At 44.5% G+C, this 15,466-nt stretch overlaps 1 protein-coding gene across 10 annotated transcripts in view; it reads left to right on the forward strand.

The window, feature by feature from the left end:
* The window catches only part of DLG2 (discs large MAGUK scaffold protein 2), a 2,359,657-nt gene that overhangs the window by 1,533,177 nt on the left and 811,014 nt on the right, over positions 1–15,466 (forward strand). For all 10 annotated transcript variants that reach the window (XM_082244450.1, XM_082244453.1, XM_082244456.1 and 7 more), the window contains one exon: positions 12,451–12,592. In XM_082244450.1, the coding sequence (XP_082100576.1) occupies positions 12,451–12,592 (142 nt within the window). The remainder of the gene's footprint in view (positions 1–12,450; positions 12,593–15,466) is intronic.

The following is a 15,466-nucleotide window of genomic DNA, read 5'->3' on the forward strand; positions in this document are numbered from 1 at the left end:
CGGGTTAGTTAGTGAACGACGGTCTGAGGGTGCCAGCCACAACAGATTAGCTACAGAAAGGGGATCACATTCCACTGCTTCAAGGGACACCCAAAGGGGGATTTCTTGGGTGGCGTGCCACTTGGGCAGCTGTGCCAACTGAGCCGCCTGGTAATATTTGGCAAATTGGGGAACACCCAAACCTCCCTGTAGCTTGTGAAGGTAGAGGACCCTACGGGGGATCCTGGGCCTGGATTTGCCCCAGATGAAAGAGAAGGTTCGGCACTGGAGTTGCCGAAGGTAATAAGAGGGGACAGGTACAGGCAAAACCCGGAACATGTACAGTATTTTAGGCAACAAGGCCATTTTAGCTACGGTGATCCGGCCTAACCAGGCTACAGGTAAAGGAGCCCAAGTTTTCATGAGTTTAGTGAGGTGACGCAACATGGGAGGGTAGTTGGCCGTGAAAAGTTCCGATGGATCCGCCGTGAGCTTAATTCCCAGGTAGGGAATGTGATGAGTAGCCCAGGTAAAGGGGAGTACAGACTGCAGTTGCTGAAGGAGTGGGGGGGGCAAGGAGATGTTAAGAGCCTTCGACTTTCGGGGGTTGACGACTAGTCCAGAAAATGCAGCAAATCGTTGTAGGAGAACAAGGAGATTGGGGGTGGAGGTTAGCGGGGATGTGAGAAACAGGAGGATATCATCTGCAAATAAGCACAATTTGTGGTGATGTCCTCCTATTTCCAAGCCTTTAATATCAGGACTAGCACGAATTTTCTGGGCCAGAGGTTCGATAGCGAGGGCGAAGAGGAGAGGGGAAAGAGGACACCCTTGTCTGGTGCCGCAGCCTATAGGGAATGTGGGAGATCTAAATCCCGCATATCGAACAAAGGCTGATGGCGAAGAATAAAGTGAGGAGATCCAGGCTAAGAAGTGGGGCCCGAAACCCCACGTGCGGAGCACAGTGTGCAGGTACGACCAAGATAGGGTGTCGAAAGCTTTTCTAATGTCAAGGGAGACAAAGCACGTAGGGACTTTACGTTGGCGGGCCAGGTAAGCTAGGTGTATCGCTCTACGCACATTGTCACCAGCCTGACGGCAGGGGATAAAACCTGTTTGGTCCCTGTGCACTAAAGATCCCACTATCGGGTTTAGGCGGGCCGCTAGGATTTTGGCCATGATCTTAATGTCAATATTAAGGAGGGATATCGGGCGGTAATTAGCCCAGGAAGTGTCATCAGTCTGTGGTTTAGGGATCATCGAGATGGCAGCGGTGAGGGAATCAGGACCAAAGGAATGGCCCCTGAGTACGGAATTGTAAGCCTTGGTCAGCATAGGAGTCAGGAGGTCAGAGAAATGTTTGTAGTAAGAGGCTGTAAACCCATCTGGACCCGGTCGCTTATTGAGTTTAAGAGTTTTGATTGCATTACGAATTTCGAGGTCCGAGATGGGTGAGTCTAGAGCTTCACGTTGCGAAACTGATAAGGCGGGCAAGTCGAGGTCTGAGAGGAAGTCCGAAGTCTGCGCGTCGGGGGAGGGTTGAGGAGGAGAGTAGAGCTTGGACAGGTGGTGACGAAATGTCTCTAAGATCTTGACCGGATTGCTAGTGTGGGTTGTGGGGGAGGTTTTAAGGCGTATAGGTTTTCGGACGACATTGGCATTACGAAGGGACAGAGCTAAAAATGTATCAGGTTTATTGGCTTTAATGTAAAACCTGTGATGAGACCGTCGCAGTTGCTTTTCAGCCGAATCAGTGAGGAAGAGATCCAGCTCCAACGCGGCCTTGTCCAGGGCAAGTTTGCTGTCCGGGGTGGGTTGTGTTTGGTACTGGAGGTGGGCACTGGTGTAGGCTGAGTCTAGGGTGTGGTAGAGGTGTCGGCGTTCCTTTTTGCGACGAGAGGCCAGACTAATGAGGGCACCGCGGATGACTGACTTGTGCGCTTCCCAGAGCGTAAATGGCGTGACCTCAGTTGTGTCATTGTGGGCAATATAGTCTTTAAGCGCTCCGGCTATCTCCAGTCTGTGGGAAGGGTGGGTTAGGAGGGTGTCGTTCAACGACCAGGTGAAAGAACGCTGCTTGGGTATCAGGGAGTCGAAGGTGGAAACTACTGCGTCATGATCCGACCATGGGATTGGAAGGATCGAGGAAGCCAAGAGTGAGGGTGAAGTAGCTATGGAGGTGAGAATATGATCAATACGTGAGGATGTCTTGTGCGGGTTGGAATAAAAAGTATACTGCCGTTTCGACGGGTTATGTTCGCGCCACGTGTCGATTAGAGAGTGAGCGTGGAGTAGCTGCTGGAAGGTGAGTCTACTTGTGGACTGCAAAGGAGCGGCTGGGGATTTGTCCAGAAAAGGATATAAGACCTGATTGGAATCTCCACAGAGGATAACTGTGCCTTTTTTGTGTTCTTCAGTGATTCGGAGAAAGTGGGAGAGAAAGGCCTGGGGGTTTGCGTTAGGTGCATAGTAGGAAGCCAAGGTTACCTTCGTGTCTAATAAGGTGCCAATGAGTATAAGGTACCTACCTTCAGGGTCTGCAATGGATGAATGAAGTGTGAACGGTGCCGTTCTGTGGAAAGCTATCAAAACCCCCCTCTTCTTAACTGAGGCCGACGCTGTAAAAAATTGAGGGTAAGAGGAAGTTAAATATTTGGGGGTATGTGAGGCCGAAAAGTGCGTCTCCTGGAGGCAAGCTACATGCACATCAAGGGAGGCCAATGAGCGAAAGGCCTTGCGCCGCTTTTGTGGAGAATTGAGACCCTGCACATTGAGGGTCAACACATTTAAAGAGGCCATCGCGCAGGTGTGGGCTGGGAGCCTAGATTAAGGAACCAAGTTATAACAACCGGAGCCCCCCGGCGAGGAGGAGGGGAAAGGGGAGGGAGAGAAGGGGAGGCAGAGAGAAGGCTCAGACTAGGAAGATAAGAGGAGGAAAGGAGAGACACTGGGAGCAGCAGACATATCAGCTCAGGCAAAAGTACGAAAAACAAAAAACAAAAAACCAAGAACATCCTCCGTCAACGCAGTGGGAGAACACCTACGCTGAGGGAGGAGAGCCACCACCGGAAGTCTCCCGAGGGAGGGTTTCAGAGGTGGGTGGAGGCAGCAGTGTCAGCCGACGGGTGACAGACCCGCCCGTGGGCGAGATATGGTGATAAAGTCCATGTTGGTGACCAGGAGAGACAATAGGTTACAAAAGGAGGAGTAACCGTGTCAGGGTGTAGCATAACCAGTAGGTACAAGCACAATGTTAAAGAACATTAAAAAAAAAAAAAAATGGGGGGAAGGGAGATAGGGTCCATCAATGTCCCCAGCGGGGGGGATTCTTTGGGTAGAAGAGGAAAAGAAGTTCCCGGCAGGATTAGAGTTACCGTGAGTACAGTCCAGACTGTGCAGTCGTTGCTAGGATGGTCAAGCGTGGAGATGAGATGGTGATCCGTGATGCATAGCTACCTGACGAGAGATCCAGGGTCCGCCGAAGGAAGCCCGTGGGGTTGGCCTAGTGAACAAACTCAGTCTAGGGGACAACAAAAAACAAAAAAAAAACAAAAAAAAGGGGTGGGGGAGAGAAAAAAAAACAAAAACAACAAAAAACTTCAAAGTTAGCATATGAAGAACATTGTGGCGGGAGTCGCTCAAAAGCAGGTGGTACGAAATAAGCAAGGACTTGTGTAGATGGGGCTCTCAGTCCATCGAGTCCATAAATGCAGGCAAGGGGGAGATGTGCCGGCTCCGCTTAGGGGTAGTGGGTGTAGTGGCTGCAGGTTTCAGGGGGGAGCGTGAGGCAGAGCGCCTGCGCTGTTGTTGAGCTGTGGGTGTCACAGGGGCTGTAGTCAGGTGCAAGTCCTGGAGGAGCTGCTGGAGGTCATCAGTGGTTTTGCAAGTGTGCTTGCGGCCCTGGTAGGTGAAGCGCAGAGAAAAGGGGAAGCCCCAGGAGTAAATGATATGGTGTTGTTGGAGAACTTGTAAAAGAGGTTTGAATGCCCTACGCTTGGTAATGGTAGCCTTGCAGAGATCAGTAAAGAGCTGGTACGTGTAGCCCTGGAAATGTAGGGTATCTTTTTGCCTTGCAGCTTGAAGGAGTTGTTCCTTAGTTTTGTAAAAATGGAGCTTGGCTATGATATCCCTGGGAGGTCCCTCAGATTTACGGGGAGCTAAAGCCCTGTGTATGCGGTCCATTTCCAGGCGCTCAATAGGGATGGATGGGGAGAGTTCCTGGAAGAGAGCTGTTACCGTGGATTGCAAGTCCACCACAGTTTCAGGGATCCCCCTTATCCTGATATTAGAGCGTCTAGCTCTGTTCTCCTGGTCCTCTAAGTGGTCCTGTAAGAGCTGGTTTTCCTCCCTGAGGGCCTCTAGCTCGACTGAATGGTGAGAGACACTGATTTCAAGCTCGTCAGCCCTGAGTTCTAGGTCAGCAGTACGTTGGCCCAGTTCTCTAATTTCCTTAGTAAGCTTGTCAGTAATTTGGTCTGAGGTGGTTTTTAGGGCCTTATGGAGGATACGCTCAAAATTCTGCAGCATCTCAGTAGGTGAGGAGCCGTAAGCTGCAGTAGCCCTCTGGGTGAGTGGATAGTCGGAGTCAGACTCACCTTCATCGGGGTGAGGTAAAATGTTCCTGGGGGTCCTGGGTGTGCTGGGGCCGGCGCGGGAGACAAGCGGCGGCGCCATCTTGGAAGATGCCCTGACCAGGACATCGCGGATATTGCGGCTCTTGATCTTCGCTTTGGCGCCTCCCGAGACCATGGCGGGGCGGAGGAGGGTTGCGGGAGTCAGCGGGGTATGATCGGTATGCTCGGAATGCGGCTGGTCACCGTGGAGAGTGGCGGGCTGTCACCAATCGGAGCGGAGCTCAGTCAGACATGTCTGACTCGGCGAGTTCCGCGCATGCGCCTCGGCACAGATTGTTCTATTGGGAAGGGGGTCAGATGGCCGTGCAGGGGTGCCACACCTTCATGTGCGCCGCTGAGTAAGGCAGTATGGGAGATGAAGAGAAAGGTGTAGTCTTACTGGTGTCCGGATGCCGCTATTCAGGCAAGACCGCGGCTTTTGGGCCTACCTAGGCCTCGATGTGTACGTTTCTCCCGGAGCTCTATTTCAGCAAATGACGGGTAGAAATGGTCCCCCACGGCTTCAGGAAGCCGATCCTGGTGTGGATTGTCCGTTAAATTGTAGGATGGAGGAGGATTGAGACGGATTTAGTTTCCGTTCGACGGAGCTTCTCACTCGTCCGTCCGCTGTCTTATTCTCAAAATAAGGCACTGGGAGGGTACTCCATGGTCCAAGAAGGCTGATTAGTGGACGGATGGTATGTTAGGAGTTGTAATTCGGGCGGATTGCTGTAGATTAATCTTGTAAATGGCAGAGCTCTTCACACAGCAATCCACCTCGGTCCGCCTGAGAAATCCTCTTTTCTTTCAGCTTCGCCCTGCAAAATATAGGCATCCACCGAAGCCCAAGCTTCTGCAGGGTAGCTGGGGAGAATGATGTGGTTCCGGATGGTACCCTGCACTCAGATTGTGCCGGATTGAGGTTAGGCCGCAATGGCGCCGGGCTCTGTAGTAGGCCGCGATCCCGCCGCTCCGGTCCGCGGAGCTCTGGGGATAAACTGCGGGTAGCGGCCGATACCTCGTCCTCCGCTGAGGTGGGGGAGATAGTTTTTGGGGTGATCAGCGGTGTTAATAGGCTAGATGGGGGATCTTTTAGTTCACTGAATGCGGAGCTCTGTATCCCTGCGTCCTGCTCCGTCCGCTTCCGGCCTTTTCGTCACAGTTTAATCAAACAAGCTGAAGTTAGAAGCTGATTGGCTACCATGCACAGCTGCACCAGATTTTGCACTCTCCAGTTTTAGTAAATCAGCCCCATTGTATTCAGTCTCAACAAGCCACAAGAGGAACGCCCCTTTAGATTACCCGTTACATGTTAATAACAATGCAAAAGCAGCTTAAAGTGATTGTAAAGTCTTGTGTTTTTTTTTTCTAAAATAACAAACATGTTATACTTACCTGCTCTGTGCAGTTGGTTTTGCACAGAGCAGCCCGGATCCTCCTCTTCTTGGGTTCCTCTTCATTGCTCCTGGCCCCTCCCCTCCTGTTGAGTGCTCCCAAAGCAAGCAGCTTTCTATGGGGGCACCCGAGCTGACCTGCAGCTCCATGTATCCATTTAGACACAGAGCTGCCATTCGGCCCTTCCCCTCTCTCTCCTGGTTGGCTAACTGACTTTGATTGACAGCAGGGGGAGCCAGTGGTGCTACTGCTGTGTCTCAGCCAATCAGGAGGAGTCCCGGATGGTCGAGGGACTCGCGGACGGAGATGGGGCTCAGGTAAGTATTAGGGGTATATAAACGATCAACCAGACCAGATCAAGACAGATTTTTAAACCAACTGCTGCACATAAAATTCCCTGAATACTGAAATTAGACAAAATATATATAATATAAAAGTGCACTTTTTGATGACAAAAATATATATTCACGCTATAGTGATAATTTAACCCAAGAAAATGTTACTTAAAATAGACAAATTAACCAACACTCCTGATCTCTTTTTAGGAGCCCCGGGCCAGCTGTCTTTAACCACTTCCCGACCACCCGCCGCCGATTTACTGCTGCAGGATGACTCTCCTGCGCGTGCGGGAAGCTAGGGGGCGAGCGCGTGCCATCGGCGGGGCGCTCCCGCCCCCATTCGGCAGCGGGGAAGCCGATGCACGGGTCAGGCAGCTCCGATTGCCCCCTGACACCCGCGATCACTCCCCACTGGGAGAAAAGGACGGTCAGCTGTTGTAAACACAGCCGACTGATCTTCTCTCTGAAATAATCATAGAGCCCATGTGTTCCTTCTATTTAGGATCACATGTCTCTATGGTTGTTTCACAAGCCACACCCCCCCACAGTTAGAATCACCCCCTTAGGTACACATTTAACCCATTAATCACCCATAGGGTTAACCCCTCCCCTGCCAGTGTCATTATTATAGTAACAGTGCATATTTTTAGCACTGGTTACTGTAGTAATGTCACTGGTCCCCCCAAAAGTGTCAAAAATGTCAGTTAGGGGTCCGATCTGTCCGCCACAATGTCGCAGTCCCACAAAAAATCGCAGATCGCCGCCATTAATAGTAAAAAAGAAACAATAAAAATGCCATAAGTCTTTCCCGTAGTTAGTAGACGCAATAACTTTTGCGCAAACCAATCAAAATGCGCTTATTGCGATTTTTTTTGCAAAAATATGTAGCAAAAAACAAATTGGCCTACAATGTTAAAAAATTTAGATTTTTACATTTTTTGGGGGGAATGTTATATAGCAGAATGTAAAAAATATTGTTTTTTTTTTTTTTTTTTTTCAAAATTGTCGCTCTATTTTTTTGTTTATAGCTCAAAAAATAAAAAATCGCAGAGGTGACCAAATACCACCAAAAGAAAGCTCCATTTGTGGGGAAAAAAAGGACATAAATTTTAATTGGGTACAGCGTACTTATTTGGGTACTCCATTAAAGTTAACGCAGTGCCGAATCGCAAAATAGGGCCTGGTCATTAAGGGGGCAAATCCTTCCGGTCTTAAAGGGGTTAATAGCAAAACAAATAGATACAAGCGGTGGAGAGAGGGGTCCAACTGTGGGTTACACCGCTCACATAGTGACGTCACAGCTCCTATCTTCTTAGGAAGGAGATAAGAGCTGTGATGTCTCTATGTTCTGTGCTGACCCCTCTCTCTACTGCTTGTATCTATTTGTTTTGCTATTTAAGACAGCTGGCCCGAGGCTCCTAAAAAGAGATCTGGAGTGTTGGTTGAGACATCTATGGTGGAACATAAGATCTTACTCCCACACAGTGCCGATACACAGCTGATCCTGGGTGATTGAAAGTATCCTACATCCTATGCTGTTAATGATCGCCTATATTTAGAGATCATGGATTTTTGGTAAGAAGCAAACTTTTCTATATTTTGAGTGCTGAACTACATCTGAAAACGCTAGTTGACTGGCCATTAGGCTTACTTTCTGGCTTTGAAAGTTTGAGTCATTGACCAAAAACAGATATACAGATAAAGAAAGTCAGCTAAAAAAAATCAGTAGGCCTTATCTGCAAACTTGAAGCCAGAGGGTCAACAGTCAGGCAAGTAGCATTTCAGAATGAGAAATCTCCGTTAGGTTTCCTATAATATTGACACCTTTTCATATCATATATTGCCTTCCAAAAGTAAAGCCTAGTACTCACGCAACGATTATTGGCCGACCGATCGTCTTTTGTCCAGAGTTGTGTTTTGTTGGTTGGAATGTGCTCTAGACTGCACACAAATTTTCTCGCCCAACAAAATTCTACTTCAGAAGTGATGTCATGTGTTGGTTTGCTTTCTTTGTGTTCTTTCTTCTCTGAGCATGCCCAGTCTTGCTCATTAGATTTTTCCCTGTCGAAATCTGTACTGACTGCACGAAAATCGGCCGTGTTTTGACGGCGGACAAAAATTTTATAGCCCGCACACCAGGATTTTTTTCGGCCGAAAAGTCGGAGTCGGTTGTTGGAAGCATCATACTAACAAGCCGAAAATCGGAAGATCGGTCGTCGGACGAAAATTCCCTGCCGATTTTCGACGCGTGTGTACGAGGCTTAAGTTTATCTTAAAAATGTGGGCAAATTAGAAACTGTAATGAAAAAAAAATCCATAGGCAGAGGTTACCTTCAGTGAAAAGTGCATGTCGAACTGAGCAGTAGAGAGATATTGGCAGCTGACGTTACATATACAGTAAACCCCCCTCCATCACGGGGGTTACGTTCCAGACCCACCCGCGATAACTGAAAATCTGCAAAATAGAAATACCCTAATTAAATACACTTTAGGCATGTTTTTATAACTTTTTAAAAGCATTTTAAGGTCTTTAAACACACTTTTAAAACAACAGAAACACATTTAAATACATAAAAGATATAGGGTCCATTCACACTAGCGCGACTTGTCAGGCGACTTGGTGGCCTGACAAGTCGCGGTCGGTCACTCGCCATTGAATAGTACAGGACCCGTTCTAATAGGAGCGACACAAGTCACTCCGAGTTAAAAAAAGGGTCCTGTACTACTTTGGGGCGACCTGGAGGCGACTTGCATTGACTTCAATTATATGAAGTCCCTGCAAGTCGCGGCGAGGTCGTGGTGCTTGCTATGCACCACGACTTCACAGGTCGCCCCAGCAAGATGTGTCGCGCCAGTCTGAATGGGCGATTAGAGAGAGAGCAAGAGCAATGGAAAACACAAAAATATTGAGCAAAGAGTATAAAAAATAGAGTGTGTACATACTCAGCAGCAAAGAAGACGACGATGATGAAGCTGTGCAGAGCGATGACGATGATTCAGCGAAATGGCAAAATATACGCAGTATCAAAATTAATAGGTCTTACAGAAAAAAACGCGATATACTGGGACCGCGAAAACGGAACCGCAACATAACGGGGGTTTACTGTATACGTATCCCAACTTTTACTGTAAAAATCCAAGATTCACTCCACACCCTTCTGTCTTTACAGCTGATCTATTACTCCTTTAATATGATATGCAACCCAATTGATCAATAAGAAAGTTTATCTAGGAAGCTCAGGAAAACAAATGGTTTGCATTTAACTTCAACTGCCAATATGTTTGGTCCTGCTGATCATTTTGACATACAGTTTCTCTCTCTAATCAATGCATATGCACCGTTCATCTTATTCTCATTTGGAATTTGCAAGGAGAGAAGAAGTTTGTAAGAAGTTTAGAGCAATCGAAGCAAAATGCATTTCCTAGCACACTCACCAGCTAGCCAGTAGAAAAACACATAAAGAAATTTCACTGTCTAACATTTTGTGGTAAAAACAGAGGTTTTTAGTGTAGTCCAATACCAGTCTACGAGAGCCTCCATATTGGAGCACATAGACCCAGAGATGCATTTGGGCAGTTATGCCTAGAAGGAGCCCATTCCACCTTAACCACTTGCGCCCCCCCCCCCACTATAATTTTACTGTGGACGGGTGGCAGAGGCAGGCCGGACAATGCACCTGTACATCGCTGGCTTGCTTCTGGGTTTGAGGGGCATGCCAAAATGGACAGTTCAAGAGTTTTGCAGCTGATTTCAGCCAATGACTTTGCTGAATTTAGCTGATCGGCTGTGTCTAATCAAACACAGGGTTCTGTGTTTACAAACACAAAGAACTCTGTGTACTGTAAACAGCAATCTAGCTGTTTCATCTCCCTATACCAGTATAGCATCACAGCTATGTAAATTCCAGTAGATTGTAGACACTATAAATTTCACACAAACCAATTAATGTTCATTATATATATATATTTTTTTTTTTACCAAAGACAGAGCAGAAAAAATTTTGGCCTAAATTTATGAAGAAATTAGATGTTTTATTTTTTCTTTACAATCTTATTTTATTGAGGAAATAGAAATATACAACAAGGAAAAAAGGACAAAGACTCCTTCAAAAACCATCTTACATAATACAAAACATATTGTGACGGGGATATAGGTACCCAACTTTTAAATATCAAGCAAACACTTTTTAACTGCATAGAATAGTTTCAGCTTGCATATCATTAATATATTAATAGTAAGGCCAACTCATACCATAAATATGGTCCAGGGACTTAATGCTCCACTGAGTATATAACAGAGAGCCATATTTACCATGTCAGTATGTCAAAGCGCCTTAGTTGCCTTACTAAATTGATGGAAACACTATAACTACAAAACTAAAGGGATAATATCCCTTTGCTTAAAGTGGTAGTATACCGCTTTTTGCGACTTTTAGCTACAGGTAAGCCTATAATAAGGCTTACCTGTAGGTACAATTAATATCTCCTAAACCGGCACAGTTTAGGAGATATTTTCACTGCATGCAGCCGCTCACGCGAGCGGCGCATGCGCTCTGAAGGTCCGGCGCACCTTCAGCGTTCCTTGCTGGGAACTTGCCGAAAAATTACGTCATCGCGGCTCCGGCCAATCACAGCGCCGGAGCCGCTGAACCCGGAATTGATGCCGAGGGATCATGTCAGCTCCCACAGTGGTGTCCGGGAGTCCGTGTCGGGACTTCGTTCTTAGGTAAGTATTTCATAATGAGCTAGTATGCGATGCATACTAGCTCATTATGCCTTTGTCTTGCAGGGTTTTTTTCTTTTTTATTTATTTATTTTTTTAAGTATACAATCCCTTTAAATTCTTTTTTTTTCAAATATAATTTTTATTAAGATTCCAGGGTGAGACAGTAGAATCCAGTAAACAAAACATATCATATTCAGGAAAAAAAAAAAGCTGGGTATTACATCATTCTGTTCATTACCTATCTCTTTCGAATATACATTCCTCACCCTCTCATCTATTTTTCTATATAACCCAAATCAAAACCCCTAAAACAAACAACAACAAAAAAAGGGGGGAAAGAAGGGGGTGAGGGTAAAGGAGAAGGGGAAGCCTTTCCTCTTTTCCTTTTTTTTTTCCTTTTTTCCTTTTCCTTTCCTTAACCGCTTTAAATTCAATAGGGCCCTTATCCTTCAGAAAAGGAACAAAAGAAAAGAAACAGATTTAACAGGAAGGTAAAAAACAGAAATGACACAAAAAAAAAAGAAGAGAAAAATGCTCAGAAAGTACGCACTGTTGCACTGATGTTTTATTTTTTTATTGGATATTTTATTTGATATGTTTTTTTCTTAAATTTTGTTTTCATTTATATAATAACAATTTTAAAAACCCAGTGGTGATTATATACCACCAAAAGAAATCTCTATTTGTGTAAAAAAAAAGATATAAATTTAATTTGCGTACAGCGTTGCCAGACCGCGCAATTGCAAGGTAAAGTAGTGCAAGTGCTGAATAACAAAACATGCTCTGGTCAAGAAGGGGGTAAAACCTTCTGAAGCTCAAGTATTTAAAGATGCCCAGCAGAGCACAATGGCAACTGAGGGTATCTAGCGTGTCCAATCTAAGCAAGTTTGTAAGAAGTTAACTTTAATGACCTATAAGAGTATATATGTTCAAAATAGGGGTGAGATATGCTAGCAAAGTAAAAAATGTCCTTCAACTGCCATTCTGAAGATCTAGTATGCAAGAAAAGGATGCTGCACAAAAAAATGGCAAATCCACACAATGAATTTATTTTCTGAAGTGTTGCAAACAAAGGTACATAGGTAAGTACACCAAAAACAGTTTACTCATTGGTAAAACAGGAAGGACTGGACAAATACAATTGACTGTAAAGATGTACATTTGAAAATGAAACCAAATGACCCATGTGAACCTGCGACCCAAGAAAGACCTGGAAATTTGACATTATTAGCAAGTAGGGGAAATGCCTTTAGGTGGAACTCTCAAAAAAAGATGAAAATCCTCACTGTGATCTCGGTGAGAGGTAATGCATACATAAAAGTGTTACAATAAATATCTATTTCAGCATGCATTTTCGATATGAACCCCGAGATAACACACCGTTTTCATTTATCCCCAGCATATTCTCCCCCTCTGGATAGTCACATCCTCAGCAGCGCTAACAATGGCACACTGGAATACAAGAGTCCTCTGGCGCCAATCTCTCCAGGAAGATATTCTCCTATCCCAAAGCACATGCTTGTGGAGGATGACTACACCAGGTCAGAAAACGTCTTACATATCTTTTATTTTTAACACAAGCTGCCTTGTAGCGTCAGTATCACTGTGTGGGGAGGACGCCTCCTTAAACTGCCATTGACATTGTAATGTTTTGGTTTTTTTGCTGTGGACTTATACTTTGAGGAAATTGCTGAATGTCCTTCAAGCTTTACAGTACTGTGTGTGCTTTATATTTATATATTGGGATGCACTGTAACTTACCTAAATAAACTTAGGAACATTACTCTGGCTTTCTCTATTACTTCCAAAAAAAACTATGGGTCAATTAATTTCAAGGTCTTGGCTGGTCCAAGGAATATGTTAGCATAAGTTGTACCAGGGCTTGACAAAAGCCGGGAGCTAAATAGCCAAGGCTCCTGGCTGATCTCCAGGCAGGTGTGTAAGAACTTTATGGACAGAAATACATATACTTTGCAAATGAAACAGCCCCCCATATATATTTTTAGCTGTTCACCTGGAGTTCACCTTTAGAAAAATTGCACCTGGGAACCAGCTTGTTTTTAAAATCTTTTGTTTTGCCAATTTAAGATTGTTTCCTGGTTTCTAAAGCATCTGCTGGTTCATCGGTTTGATTGGTCTGCTCTTGAGATTGGCCTTCATTTGTCCACCCCTGGCTTATGCTAATTTTCATATGTATAAGTGGAGAACAAAAATCTATAGGATGTATTGAACATTCTGTCGTTTAGTATCTAAGGCTATGGTCTTTTTTTTTTTGTTGAGATTCAAACAGTAGAAAACAGTAGAAAAAGTTGATAAGCTCTGATAAACCGCGGTAAAAAAAAAAAAAAAAAACCTTCGGAACATATTGCTACCTGCAGGATGCTTGGGGAACAAATATTTAAATTATTTACCCTAACAGAGGACCTCACTATTGTGCAATATGCTTGGTATATCATATAGAAAATGTTTCAGAATTGTTCATGGTTACTTAAGATAATGGAGCCATTTTCTTCACAATCACTAATTACATGGGTCCTTTAAAATGTAGTTCAAAGAAATAAGGAGACTTATTAAAATAGGCAAGAAGACAAGAAAGTAGCATTTTTGGCTATAGCAACCAATCAAAACTTTGTATATACAAACCCAATTCCAAAAAAGTTGGGACACTGTACAAATTGTGAATAGAAACAGAATGCAATGATGTGGAAGTTTCAAATTTCAATATTTTATTCAGAATACAACTTAGATGACATATCAAATGTTTAAACTGAAGAAATGTATCATTGTAAGGGAAAAATAAATTGATTTTAAATTTTATGGCATCAACACATCTCAAAAAAGTTGGGACAAGGCCATGTTTACCACTCTGTAACACACTGTAACAGTCTACAAACGTTTGAGGACTGAGGAGACAAGTTGCAGAAGTTTAGGATGGAATAGGAATGTTGTCCCAGTCTTGTCTAATACAGGTTTTTAATGCTCAACTGTCTTAGGTCTTCTTTGTTACATCTTCCTCTTTATGATGCGCCAAATGTTTTCTATGGGTGAAAGATCTGGACTGCAGGCTGGCCATTTCAGTACCCAGATCCTTCTTCTACGCAGCCATGATGTTGTAATTGATGCAGTAGGTGGTCTGGCATTGACATGTTGGAAAATGCAACGTCTTCCCTGCAAGAGACAACATCTGGATGGAAGCATATGTTGTTCTAGAACTTGGATATACCTTTCAGCATTGATGGTGCCTTTCCAGATGTGTAAGCTGCCCATGCCACATGCACTCATGCAACCCCATACCATCAGAGATGCAGGCTTCTGAACTGAGCGTTGAGAACAACTTGGGTTGTCCTTGTCCTCTTTAGTCCGGATGACAGGGTGTCCCAGTTTTCAAAAAAGAACTTCAAATTTTGATTCGTCTGACCACAGAACAGTTTTCCACTTTGCCACAGTCCATTTGAAATGAGCCTTGGCCCAGAGAAAACGTCTGCGCTTCTGGATCATGTTTAGATTTGGCTTCTTTTTTGGCCTATAGAGTTTTAGCTGGCAATGGTGAATGGCACAGTGGATTGTGTTCACCAACAATGTTTTCTGGAAGTATTCCTGAGCCCATGTTGTGATTTCCATTACAGTAGCATTCCTGTATGTGATGCAGTACCGTCTAAGGGCCCGAAGATCACCGCCATCCAGTATGGTTTTCCGTCCTTGACCCTTACGCACAGAGATTGTTCCAGATTCTCTGAATCTTTGGATGATATTATGCACTGCAGATGATGATAACTTCAAACTCTTTGCAATTTTTCTCTGAGAAACACCTTTCTGATATTGCTCCACTATTTCTCGACGCAGCATTGGGGGAATTGGTGATCCTCTGCCCATCTTGACTTCTGAGGGACACTGCCACTCTGAGAGACTCTTTTTATACCCAACCATGTTGCCAATTGACCAAATAAGTTGCAAATTGGTCCTCCAGCTGTTCCTTATATGTACATTTAACTTTTCCGGCCTCTTATTGCTACCTGTCCCAACTTTTTTGGAATGTGTAGCTCTCATGAAATCCAAAATGAGCCAATATTTGGCATGACATTTCAAAATGTCTCACTTTCAACATTTGATATGTTATCTATATTATATTGTGAATAAAATATAAGTTTATGAGATTTGTAAATTAGTCCATTCCTTTTTTACTCACAATTTGTACAGTGTCCCAACTGATTTTTTAAAATTGGGTTTGTATTTTTTGAATAACAATAGAACAGGATTGGTTGATTAACAAAGGCTGTTAGGGGCAACCTCCAAATTTGCAAAATGTGGAATACCTTGGGCATTGGGCCTATCAACATTTTAATTATAAACACAAATAATGGGCAATAATATTTCTAAATATTTTCACACAAGATTTACACGACTTTCTCCCAACT

This window comes from Pelophylax lessonae (assembly GCF_965119305.1).
Source record: "Pelophylax lessonae genome assembly, chromosome: 2".
NCBI classification, from domain to species: domain Eukaryota; kingdom Metazoa; phylum Chordata; class Amphibia; order Anura; family Ranidae; genus Pelophylax; species Pelophylax lessonae.